This window comes from Ranitomeya imitator, chromosome 1 (genome assembly GCF_032444005.1).
Source record: "Ranitomeya imitator isolate aRanImi1 chromosome 1, aRanImi1.pri, whole genome shotgun sequence".
Lineage (NCBI taxonomy): Eukaryota > Metazoa > Chordata > Amphibia > Anura > Dendrobatidae > Ranitomeya > Ranitomeya imitator.
The window spans coordinates 340,895,453-340,909,785 of record NC_091282.1 but is presented as its reverse complement, the minus strand read 5'-3'; the positions used below and the strand labels follow the sequence as shown (position 1 = coordinate 340,909,785).

Below are 14,333 nucleotides of genomic sequence, written 5' to 3'. Positions count from 1 at the left end.
ATTGCAGTGTGTGTGTGACACATGCATAAAAATCAATCCGGTGCGGAGAGGTGTTTGTACAGCACTTGCAGCTAATAGCCCTCATAGTGCTGGAGGATAGGCTTAGGGAGACTCTATGGATGCCAATAACAGCAGAGAGGACTTTGCTGTGTGTTCCTGAGCGGAGATGTGCTCACTGCTGTCAGTGTGAGGGATGGGAGGGAAACGTTCACCTGAAACCTTCTCACAATAAATAAACAGCACACGCCGCAGTGTGAATCCATCATGTCATTTATTTACTGCACAACACTCTCATCAGAATGACTGCTTTAGCCTTTCTACTTATCACTGATGGCGTAGAGAAAAAGTTATACAATGGCGACAATACTGGGATGGATGGAACCTATGGGTTTAGGATAGTTCTTGAATCAGAATGGCGAACCTGGTCCACATGGACAGTAGGATGATGTTAAATGAAAGTGAATTGTGAACATAATTATGAGGAAGAAAGAAAGAAAGAAAAATAAGGTGCGAGATAGAAAGAGAAGGAAGAAAATAAAGAAGAAAAAAGAGAAAGAGAGAGAAAAAAAGATAGAGAAAGAAAAAGAAAGAAAGAAAGAAAGAAAGAAAGAAAGAAAGAAAGAAAGAAAGAAAGAAAGAAAAAGAAAGTGCGAGATAGAAAGAGAAGGAAGAAAATAAAGAAAGAAAGAGAAAGAAAAAGAGAGAGAAAGAAAGAGAAAGAAAGAAGGAAGGAAAGAAAGAAAGAAAGAAAGAAAGAAAGAAAGAAAGAAAGAAAGAAAGAAAGAAAGAAAAAGAAAGTGCGAGATAGAAAGAGAAGGGAGAAAATAAAGAAAAAAAGAGAAAGAAAGAGAAAGAAAAAGAGAGAGAGAGAGAGAAAGAGAAAGAAAGAGAAAGAAAGGAAGAAAGAGAGGAAGAAAGAATAGATTGATGGTCCATATTGAGAAGTGGAGAGCAGGAAGAAAGAGGGGGAAGGAGCAGAGTGAAATATCCAGATAAAACCAATCTCCTTTGCAGTATGACGGTTTGATTATTTTATTATAGCCGGACCTGCTGCTTTGTATACATTGTACCATCAAGTTAAATAGTTAGAGCATTCCAAGGACTGAGGACTCTATTTTTACATCTTTTGATGTCTCATTCTGCAGCTCCCTTCTTGGTGAGGGAGGCAGAGGTACTTTGTACAGTTACATTATTAATTATTATTATTATGATTATTAGAAATGATGCACATCAGTACTTTTGTTGTTTAGTACTGGGAGACAAGTGACGTGCATATGCTGTGGAGATGATGCACAGTACTTCCAAGCAGCAGTGAAGGGGTTAACCAGGCAGGGGTTAGGAAAGACGAGCTAAAACAGCCATATGCAGTAGAAGGTAACTGCAGCTTGGGAAGTAAGGTTAGAGAGAGACACACAAGAGACACAAAGGTCTGGAAGGTGAGTGTGAGTGAGCCAGTGAGTGTGGCTGGTGGGGCAGTGTCTACACTTGCCTCGCTCCCCTCCTCCCACCAATACACTAGGCTGTGTGCTGTAGAGCGCTCGTCTTTCCCTGTGTATCCAGCGCACACTGCCCTCCACAGAAGGATCCACAGACACACGGCGCAGCTGTAGCTCAGCCACCCTCATCATCCTCATCATCACCCTGCTGGCCTCTCACTGCAGCCGTGTGCCCAGCTCCAGGGGGAAGAAGACCCCGCTGCCTCCTCCATGCAGGCGATAAGACAAGCTCCAGGATTTATCTCCCTGCCCTGACAGTCTGAGTGTTCCCAGGGAATGAGAGCCCGACTGCTGCTCCAGCCACATAGCAAATCCAGCACGGGATGAGCCGAGGAAGACGCCGGTGCCCCTGCGATCACATCATTGCCCCCACTGCCAGATAAGAGCTGCATGCATTCCTGTGCGAGGAGCCAGCCGTGCCCATCTTCAGTGCAGGAGCCAGCAAACTGCAATCCGCAGGAGTAAACAAGGGCCTTCCAGCCGACCGAGGACTCCAGGTACCGACAGCCAGCCCGGAGCCCCCCGAGCCAGCCACACATCCTCCCCTGTGGGTCAGTAGCATGAGTATTGTCACTGGTATTGTTACTCCATCACTCATCTGCTGCATTCTGTATTACAACTCTTCACACTTCTGCTGCTACTAGAATAGTTTGATCAATATTTGTATAGTTCGCTGGAAAGTGCAGTCCTAGTTTTACTACAGGCCTGAGTGCCTAGCTATATTGTCCCAGGATTCGCAGGGTTACTGTAAAAATACTGTGCCAGGGAACACACTGCTCAAATAATGCATGTGAAATGTACTGCAAGTACATGACTCCATACACATGATTCATATTTACAGGTGTAAGGAAGAAAAATGATGATCTGTTACTAAGATGCATGACAATGCTCATCCCTATCACTTGTAGGGTGAGGGAGTAAATAAATAACGAGATGGTTGGTCCTAATAATACAGAACAATTATCCTAGTGCATAGGGGAATGTGCCACAAAGATATTACAATATAAAGTATTGTAAAATTATCATCGTCCTCTACCTGTGATATGGATAATGATTACATTGGGATATATATATATATATATATATATATATATATATATATATATATACACTATATATAAACACAAATATATATGTATATATTTATAAATATATAAAATATATAGATATAGATATATATATAGTTCCCAATGTTTTATATATATATATATATATATAGTAATTAGACAGTATAGTATCTTATAGTATTAGTATTCAGCATAAGGATAATAATTAGATATTGTAGTTTAGTATAGGAAAGTATTAGCACTCAGTATAAGGAGCACTTCTATTTGAACCCACTGCCAAAGACAGAAAAAGTGTCTTCTTTAGCCCACAGAAAGAATGTCAGTTATCTGCTGACTGGCTCCTTGCTGGAAATGTCAGCTGGATATAGTTTGGAGTTAATTACATAGAGGGATATTTTCTTTTAACATAAAAAAGCAACATGTTTAAAGACTATTTTGTGATCTAGTGATACTATTGTAAGTGGTGCTTTTGTACGGCAAAAACATTCATACATTTAATTATATTTACACTATGTATATATATGTAAATTATATATAATATATATTATACATATTAAATATAATATATCTACTATTATATATAATATGTACATATATATAATCCAAAAGTGAGCATGGCATGAACGTATTTGCTGTATAGCAATATGAGGGTTTCGATGAGCTCTGGAATAGTGTCCTGTTTGAGGATCGATTAGAGTTAAGTGTGTTTGTATATCGAGCACTACAGTCACCAGTGCAACAACTATGTTGTAAAATACTTTACTGTTAATATAAGGAGTACACATAGAAATAGCAGTTAGATAGATAGATAGATAGATATGGGATAGATAGATAGATAGATAGATAGATAGATAGATAGATAGATATGGGATAGATAGATAGATAGATAGATAGATAGATAGATAGATAGATAGATATGGGATAGATAGATAGATAGATAGATAGATAGATAGATAGATAGATAGATAGATATGGGATAGATAGATAGATAGATAGATAGATAGATAGATAGATATGGGATAGATAGATAGATAGATAGATAGATAGATAGATAGATAGATAGATATGGGATAGATAGATAGATAGATAGATAGATAGATAGATATGGGATAGATAGATAGATAGATAGATAGATAGATAGATATGGGATAGATAGATAGATAGATAAATAGATAGATAGATATGGGATAGATAGATAGATAGATAGATAGATAGATAGAATAGATAGATAGAGGATAGATAGATAGATAGATAGATAGATAGATATGGGATAGATAGATAGATAGATAGATGGATAGTCTTGCATTGAACTCTCAGAAATGTTTTAGCTAATAAATGGAGTCATGGGATGGTTACAACTTACTAGCACAGACAGGGCCTCCTACTCCCTTTAGGAACCAACGTTGTGCCGTGTGCACCCAGACCCTGACATCCAAACACATAATACCACCTACATTTTCTTGAAGAGCAGGGCCCCTGCACAATATGGCGGACACTGATGAGGGATATGGGATGCCTGACACTCCAGTGGAACCAGACCCCAAGGAGCTGCAGTGTGATCCTAAGCAGGACAGCCAGCTAGGGGCCAGCAGCAAGACCCCCACTTCTCCACAAGCGGCCTTTACTCAGCAGGTAAGCAGCAGGGTCTCTGATATGGTGAGAGGTGTGGAATATACCAGTAGACATATACACGTATACAGACATATACATGCAGCCATGTGTGAAAGTAGCTACACAGTAACACAAAGTCAGGTCAGATGTAGAAGGCAGCAGAGATTTGTCTGAAACTCGGAAGTTATAACCCCGCAAAAAAACAAACAAAAAACAAGTATTCTGCTGCTCTCATGGTTCATGACTTTGTGCCACTCTATACTTGTATACAGGCTGCTACACCTAGTTTACTGTGGACGAAATGTAAAAACGTTACTTCAATGACACAGAAATAAATTGTCTGCCAGTGTTGTGCTTAAAATGATGTATCTCTCTCTATACGTACATATATATAGACACGCAAAGATAATCATCAAATAAAGCACAAAATTGCTTTTGTGTGTATATATATATATATATACTTACACACACAAACACACAAAAAGCCAATTTTGTGCTTTATTTGAACATGTACAGTATATATATACTATATATATACTATACACTATACTTTGTGCTGGTATTTGTATGTTGTATGTTGTACATGTATGATGTATAAATCATGCACATGTAAGCATATGCACACATATCTATAATTAATATAATTTATATAGATATATATGTGTTTTACTTTGTACTTATATTTGGGTGTGAGTGTGCATGCATAAATGTATGACACACACAGATATATTTTAATATAGATGCATGCATATACTGTAAGTACACGTACAGTAATATATATTACACACCTATACATAGATGTAAACATATACAGTATGTACCTGTAATATATATTTATACACACACATATACATAGATGCATGCATACATAGTATGCACACGTAATATATATTTATACACACATATATATTGATTCAAGCATATACAGTATGTATATGTAATATATATTAATTCACACACACACACACACACACACACACACATATATATATATATATAGATGCATGCATATACAGCTTGTACATGAAATATATATTTATATACACACATATACATAGATACATGCATATATAGTATGTACATGTAATATATATTTATACACACATATATAGAGATGCACGCATATACAGTATGTACATGTAATATATATTTATATACACACATATACATAGATGCATGCATATACAGTATGTACATGTAATATATATATATTTATACACAACATGTAATATATATATATTTATACACACATATACATAGATGCATGCATATACAGCATGTACATGTGATATATATTTATACACACACATATACATAGATCCATGCATATACAGTATGTACATGTAATATATATTTATAACACACATACATATCTATATATATAGATATGCATGCATATACAGTATGTACATGTAATATACATGTACACACACATATATATATATATATATATATATATATATATATATATATATATATATATATATATATATAAATACATAAACAGTATGCACATGTAATATAAATGTACACACACAAAATATAAGCATAAAATAAAACCTAACATTGGCAGTAATCCATGAGTGAAATAATGCAGGCAGTTATGCACGCTAGGTTTGCTTATGACAGCGATATTTAGTGCTGGATTTGCCTCTTACCTGTAGCAATGCTCAGGATGTAGTGGTAGCCCGCAGACCTGTAGAGATCGCACTGATCACTGTTGCTCTGTGCACAGGGAATGGAAGGCATCAAGGTGTTCCTGCACGAGCGGGAGCTATGGATGAAGTTCCATGAAGTGGGCACAGAGATGATCATCACCAAGGCAGGAAGGTAAGGGCTTCACATTGTTTCATTGTTATTATCCTGGGTTGTGTGGACCGCTTCTTTTCCCATCAATCCTTTATCAGATCCATGTTCTAGAACAATATGCTTATTAATTAAAAAGGATGTTAGATTATTGAGATTAAATGTGTCCCACTAGACTAGAGGAAAGTCTTGGTGTACGAGAGGGAGAAACAAAAAGTGGGTTTAGTGTGAGGGCACAAAACTGGGTGCAAATGGAAGGTTACATAGAAGGTACTCCCAGAAAAAAGGCGCAAGAGACTCCCAAAAAGCTCCTGCTATTAGAGCTCATGTATTGGGAGCATAAACCGATGTGGGCATAAATAATACTAATACTAATAATACAGAGAAAAAACAAAGGAAATAAATAATGAGTATGGAATTAATAGGAGGCATCCCCAGCCATCCCCAGCGGGGAGCTCACTGTCCCTGGAGCTTTCTCCCCATTGCACTGGACTGGATCCAGGAGATCGGGCTGCGGCCTGGCAGATCTTCAGGATCTCCCAGTACAATCATAGAGACATTTCATTAGCACTGGATTCTGTGGAGGTGGGTGCTGAACGGTACCCTGCGGCCATTGTGCAGCCCCTTGCTTTGCTGGACCCCTGTGTGTGCGGAGAGCAGTGGGGCCTGTGCACAACACGCAGAAACGCTGCGGTGATGGATAGTCCAGGGGATCCGGTTTCCTGAGCATGGAAAGAAATGGCTTTTCCTGCACTTTTGTTTGGAGCTAAAATAGCAAAATCGCTTTTACAAAGCTGTGCCAGGAATAGGGGCACACAACATTGGGGGCCTCTCCCTGCAGGAGGGGGTCGGAAGAGTATATCTCCTACCAAACATATTCCACTATATTATTACAGGCTACAAATAGATAGTATTCAATTGTACCCTGTCTTTATTAAGGTTCCCATTATTTTCAGATTATTACAATGACTAGTTTAGAAGACATGAACATTATCGATATAATTAATTCTAGTAATAAATAGTTATTATTATTTTTAATACTAATTACGTTTTAAATACATTTAACTTTACTACATTTTTATTCACTTTTGCATGTTTTAGAAGAGTAAAACGTAACAACCTCTCCATAGATGGTGGGTCGGGCACTTCTGTAATGACTGTGACCACTTAGGAATATTAGATCAAATGTCCAATAGAGAGAGCAGAGATCATTGCTCAAAATATAAACTCTATGGAATATACATATCCATAATTATCTATAGGGGGATTCATGGCTGCGGAACAGGAGTGGGATCAATCGGAATATACACATTACAAGGGGATATCCTTCTACTAATGGGATTTGTATGTGACACTGTAAAGTTAATTCCAATACAATGTAGTCTCAGTGCAATGCAACTTATATCTGAGATGTAAGGCTATGGAGAAGATACTAGAAATGTGCAATAACCACCAGCTAGCAATATACATCGTGCTCAGAGCACCATGGATGCAGAAAAATAAGCATAAGCATCAGCTATGAAAGTGCTAGCTTCAATTTATTATCCCTTGCACACTATATCAAGTAGGTGGGTTATGAGATATTTCAGATATCTATCTATCTATCTATCTATCTATTTATCTATCTATCCCATATCTATCTATCTATCTATCTATCTATCTATCTATCTATCTATCTATGTACCTATCCCATATCAATGCATCTATCTATCTATCTATCTATCTATCTATCTATCTATCTATCTATTTATCTATTATCATCTAATATCTATCAATTTAATATCTATATATCTATCTATCAATTTATAATCTTTTTTTTTTTTTATAATAATCTTTATTTTTTATATAGCGCTAACATATTCCGCAGCGCTTTACATTTTGCACACATTATCATCACTGTCCCCGATTGGGCTCACAATCTAGAATTCCTATCAGTATGTCTTTGGCATGTGGGAGGAAACCGGAGTGCCCGGAGGAAACCCACGCAAACACGGAGAGAACATACAAACTCTTTGCAGATGTTGTCCTGGGTGGGATTAGAACCCAGGACCCAAGCGCTGCAAGGCTGTAGTGCTAACCACTGCGCCACCGTGCTGCCCTAATATCTATCTATCTATCTATTATCTATCTATCTATCTATCTATCTATCTATCTATCTATCTATCTATCTATCTATCTATCTATCTATCCCATATCTATCTATCTATCTATCTATCTATCTATCTATCTATCTATCTATTATCTATCTACCTATTATTTATCTATATATCTCATATCTATCTATCTATCTATCTATCTATCTATCTATCTATCTATCTATCTATCTATCTATCATCTATCTATCTATTATCTATCTACCTATTATTTATCTATATATCTCATATCTATCTATCTATCTATCTATCTATCTATCTATCTATCTATCTATCTATCTATCTATCTATCATCTATCTATCTCATATCAATGTATCTATCTATCTATCTATTTATCTATTATCATCTAATATCTATGAATTTAATATCTATCTATCTATCTATCTATCTATCTATCTATCTATCTATCTATCCCATATCTATCTATCTATCTATCTATCTATCTATCTATCTATCTATCTATCTATCTATCTATCTATCTATCAACAAACATATCTCCTAAACGCTAATTTTAAAGTACTGTGAAGCTATTATGTGTATGAGATTTTGTACCGTTGAATGTATTCTCTCTCCTAATTCTATGAGTTTCATAAAGTTTCATTTTGAGCATGATTCCCTTTATTAGTGCCACACCTAAAGATTCCAGGTAAAAAGAGAATAAAGCTCACTAACTTTAGTGTGTTCTTCTTCTAGAAGACTTTGTCTTGACTGTACTGGGTTTACATGTACTATGGGATGTGAAGTAATACATATAAAACTTTTGTAAACAAAATTGAAACAAAAATGTAATAATTCTGAAAATAATGATACGACTATTTGAAATGATTCCAAAATAATTACAGCACTGTTATAAGAAAATTAATTTCCTGTATGATCTAAGAACAGCCCAGCCACAGGATCCATTTTTCACTTTTGTGCTACCATTAGCAATCCTCTGTCTATGTACATGATATCCTCCTATTGTTTATTAAACTCTCATAACTACACAGATGGAACAATTCCAGCAATAAATTCAGCACCAATTTTATCACAGAAAAGGGAATTTCTTAAGAGAAAACAGTTTGTTGAGGAATAGGGAATTGTTTGATTCTTTACATTTATTTTAATTCTTGTGTAATGGGAAAAAAGGGTTCTAAAACTTATTACTTTATATCGTATATATACATAAACTTATTTCTATATATACTTATTACTATATATATATATATACTTACTATTATTATTATACATTTTTATAGCGCCATTTACCACTATATATATATGTTTACACTTATTACTATATATACTTATTATTATTATACATTTTTATAGCACCATTTATTACTATATATATATATATATATATATATATATATACGTATAGTGTGCGATTATATATATATCTCTGCCTAATTTTCTTAAACAAATACTGTTAGATCAATGAGCAATAGATAACAACATTAATTATTATTGATAATGTATTTTTATTGTTAGGCTGTAGATATATAGGTGCATTGACACTCTGTACTGTACGAAGCAGGCGCATAGCTAATCCCTGACAATAAGTTATACGATTTACATGATATATAGTGAGTTTATGAAGCCATTTATATGTTATTACATGATCCTCATTCACTGATGAATATTTTTTACCTACTATTGATCAATTTTAATTAATTCTAAACAGAAGTTTTAACATTGTTGATCTTAAAAACTAATGGTAACGATAACAGGGATGTGTCAAAAAGCTTCTGAGGGAAGCAATATCCATCAATTATGGGTAAGGTTGGAACAAAAATGACCAAATGTAACAATAATGTCTCTCTGTAAATGGGGAGAAAAACCAAATGATAAATGAGAAAATGATGGTTTCTCTTTCATAAAGTTTATCATTCTGCTTGTTAGGTGTAGACAGAAGTTAATGAACAGGATGATAACACTACCTGATGATCACTTTGTATAAAAGAAACTTTATGTCATGATTTATTACCAGCCCAATGTTATCTCTCTTATAGAATCACTGAGCGAAGGCTTACCACAAAGAGTGGTTATGGGAAAAGATGGGGGAGAATATGATGTATAAACTGGAGTCAGCCTCTGTAATTATTAAACCTCTAATAGTACTGGGCTGGCTCCAAATTCCATACTAGGTATGACAAATCAGAAACAGAGATGTTTTCTGTTCCACTGAAATGGCAGCACAGGAAGGCTATCACATATTTTTGAACTTTTGCGCCAAAAGAAAGACTATTTCTTTCCTGTGCAATAGAGAATGGTATGTCTTGATAAATAGGGGTAATAATTATTAAACAGGGAGGACAGAGCCACCAATTAATCTGCATTTATGCGCAGAGGGCACACCCTAAATAATAAAATTAATATGGCCTGTAGGGCTCAAGTGGAAAGAATTTGTAAAATCATAAATATTTTCCATTTCTGTTTTCCACTAAAGTTAAGGGAGATTGTGCGTGTGCCTAAGAGACTTAAGTTTTGATTTCTAAAATATTTCCTCTTCGTGTTCCTTAATTATTTTGTTCCAGGCGTATGTTTCCAAGCTACAAGGTGAAAGTTACTGGCCTCAATCCGAAAACCAAGTATATCCTTCTCATGGATATTGTGCCAGCGGATGACCACAGATACAAGTTTGCTGATAACAAATGGTAAGCTGTTTTTCCTCTCCTTATGTGAAGTGTGCTTAGCTAGTTCACGTTGATTTGTGTTTTTTTGCTGTTTAATTTAGTTTGCTTTATAATATAGTTTTTATAAGACATGAAACGTTATGTATCAGTAGTGGTGTCTAGGACTACATTTTTGTTGTGATGTCATTAAATGTGTTTTGGAATGGAAGATCCAGCTTGCTCCACATATGTCCATCTGCCACACAGAGCTGGTTATCAGGATACAGGAGAATGTAGATATGTCTCCACAGATATGGTACAAGCTTGGAATGCGTCTTCTGCCATTTTATGATATCAGTCTTGTTTTCTTTAATTACTTGAATTAGAAATATACAGCATGATCAGCAGAATCCTGTTTACGAATTATAGTTTAGGAAAGGTCCAAAATGTATTCTAACTGCATTAAGACTATGGAAATAACTGTATTGGCAAAATGGATTCCACAATCTCTCTCTCTTCCCCTTCCCCTCCATCTGTCTGTTCCTTTCTCTCTATACCTAAAAACAATAAAAAATGATATTGTGGTACCACGGTATTGTGAAGGGGCCTCTATGTTCTGAAACCTGCAAATATTATTTTTCTTAGATTACTTTTGTCTTTTTTGGACATAAAAGTATTTTCATCTCTCTATTCCTGTCTATCTCTCTCTCTCTCTCTCTCTCCCTTTCTTTCTTTCTTTCTTTCTTTCTTTCTTTCTTTCTTTCTTTCTTTCTTTCTTTCTTTCTTTCTTCCTTTCTTTCTTCCTCTTCTCACTCACTCTCTCATCTCTTTCCCTTTCTTTCTCATGTCCTCTCTTTTTATCTTCCTCTCTTTCTATAATCCTCTCACTCTCTCCCCCTTTCTCTCTTTCTCTCTCTTCCTCACTTTTTATGTTCCTCTTAGGCTACGGTCACACCATCAGTATTTGGTCAGTATTTCACATCAGTATTTGTTAGCCAAAACCAGGAGTGGAAAAATACAGACTTAGTGAGGTGTTTCTATTATAGTTTTCCCTCTGTTTGTTCCACTCCTGGTTTTGGCTTACAAATACTGATGTAAAATACTTATCACATACTGCTAGTGTTACCGTAGCCTTACTCTCCCCTCTTTCCTATTCTTTCTCTCTCTTCCTCTCTTTTTATCTTCCTCTATTTCTATCTTGCTTTCTCTCTCTACCCCTTCTTTCCGTTACTCTCTCTCTCCCATGCTCTCTTTTTATTGTGCTCTCTTTCTAGCTTCATCTCACTCTCTCTTCCTAAGATCCTTTCTTTCTATCTTCCTCTCTCTCTCACCAGCTCTCTCTCTTTCTCTCTCTCGCTTTCTCTCTTCCTCTATTTCTATCTTCCTCTCACTTTATCCCCCTTTTTCCCTTTCTTCCTTTTTCTCTTTCTCTTCCTCTCTTATCTTCCTCTCACTCTCACCTTCTCTCTTCGTTTCTCTCTCACTCTCTCTCTTCCTATCTACCTCTTACTCTCGCTCCCTCTTTCCCCTTCTTTCTCTTTCGCTCTCTCTTCCTCTCTTTTTATCTTCCTCTCACTCTTTCTCACCTCTCTCCCTTTCTGTCACACTCTCTTCCTCTCTTTTTATCTTCCTCACTCTTTCTCCCCTCTTTCCCTTTCTTTCTTTTTCTCTTTCTCTTCCTCTCTTTTTATCTTCCTCTCACTCTCTCTCCCTTTCCCTCTCTTCCCATTTTCCTCTCACTCTCTCCTTCCTTCTCTTTCTCTCGCTTCCTCTCTTTTATCTTCCTCTCACTCTTTCCCATCTCTCCCTTTCTGTCACACTCTCTCTTCCTCTCTTTTTATCTTTCTCACTCTTTCTCCCCTTTTTCCCTTTCTGTCACACTCTTCCTCTCTTTTTATCTTCCTCTCTTTCTATCTTTCCCTCACTCTTTCTTGCCAACTTTTTAAGAAATGTGTCCAATCATGCGCTGTATCTGTTCTGGGTACTAGGGATGGACAGTATATTGAGCGCTCTGTATAGGGCTGACGGAATGCTGAAATATAACAAACTACATGAATTAATGTTTCTCAATTGGATGGGTGTTACGCCACCTCAAAATGGTCAGTTGCCATCAGTAAGCTGTTGGATTGTCAAATGGGAGAGTCTTTAAAAGAATACCAAAGAGTGCAAAAAAATGACCCGATGAAGTTAGGACTGTAGGTGTATAATGCAGGTGACAATGATTAGCAAATGTTCTAATTCTTTCCCAGTTTAAATGCCAGTGAAGTGTGAAAGAAGCTAGGAGATGCCCTGCAATCAACTTCTATTATAAACTGAAGTTCTACGACTCTTAAAACTTTCTTCTGTCACTTAGTTGCCATCACTGCTAGATACAGTATTTCTCTTCTTAAAAACAATGTTTTTTTTTTACTATAAGGTATATTCGGGTTTGCAACATATGTTATATGTATTATATGTGGTGTCATGTCATGAGTAGGCATGTTTCTTCCACTGTACAACTGGGGACATAGGAAAATTGGGTATTTGGACATTTACTAACTATGATACAAGGCAGACCTAAAGAGACACCCATTACATATAGAATGCCGTAGATATGCTGTATGAACATTTCAGTTTGAGGGTAACTTTGATGCAGACAGTGTTTTTGCCCAACTCAACATTTCCTGACTGTATTCATCTCTGCAAGTCATCCTGCTCATTGTCCTGACATCTACTTTTTACAGGATTCATGATTTTTATATGGTCTCCATTCATTTAGATTGGAATGATATATTAGCTTCCATTAGGCAGCGGCCTTACAAGGACTTTACATTTTCTTCCTCAAAATTATACCAGTTTTTTACCCTTATTATAAATACAGACAATGATTTTATACAGGGTATTTATCAAAATAGTACTCACCTATTCATACCACATTGAACAATAATTTCATGTCTCCATAATAACCCTTCTATTAAATCTGGAAAATTAGACTGAAGTATATTACTTGTATTTTTTACATATCCATAACCCTGATTTAAGTTAACGTCTCTAAATTGGTATTGGTATACTTGATTGTTCAAATGTTAACAATAATCACTTCTTTTCTAATCATATTGGCGCCCATATGACTCAAATCAGTTAGGATCAATTAATAATGGTGCATTTTATTAGGCCCTACCTAGCATACTGTATGAGCAGAATAGCTTGAGTCTATCTCTTGGAAATGTTTGTTCTCACTTCCACAAATTTGCTTTGCTGTTAGGCTCCCCTATTAATAATTTATCAGTTGTCCTTATCAGCTTGGAGGGCGTTATGATACTTTATGGTAAATTGCTTGCATTTGACGGAACCAAAATTGAGTATCCAGGCACTCAGCGCAACTCACATTCAAACAACTCAGCACAGTACCAATAATAGTGAGCAATGATTGTATCCTCATGTAACTGGGTAGAGGAATGTTCACTAAAACTTAGAAACTATAGCTCCAATTCGTCAAAGTCATTATGTCTCAATTCTGGCGTAATACACTTGGAAAAGTCACAAAATGTTTGAAAAACGCAGAGTTGCCCCAAAAATGGTGCGACTTTTAGACATTTTTATGTCAGCTTTGCCATAATGGG

At 36.0% G+C, this 14,333-nt stretch overlaps 1 protein-coding gene across 1 annotated transcript in view; it reads left to right on the top strand.

Annotated features, from left to right (window-relative positions):
• The first annotated feature begins 5,909 nt into the window (after nucleotides 1–5,909).
• TBX5 (T-box transcription factor 5) overlaps nucleotides 5,910–14,333 on the top strand; it is a 134,512-nt gene continuing 126,088 nt past the window's right edge. Inside the window, exons 1-2 of the mRNA XM_069759820.1 lie at nucleotides 5,910–6,004; nucleotides 10,654–10,773. Coding sequence (XP_069615921.1) covers nucleotides 5,913–6,004; nucleotides 10,654–10,773 — 212 coding nt within the window. The 5' untranslated portion in view covers nucleotides 5,910–5,912. The remainder of the gene's footprint in view (nucleotides 6,005–10,653; nucleotides 10,774–14,333) is intronic.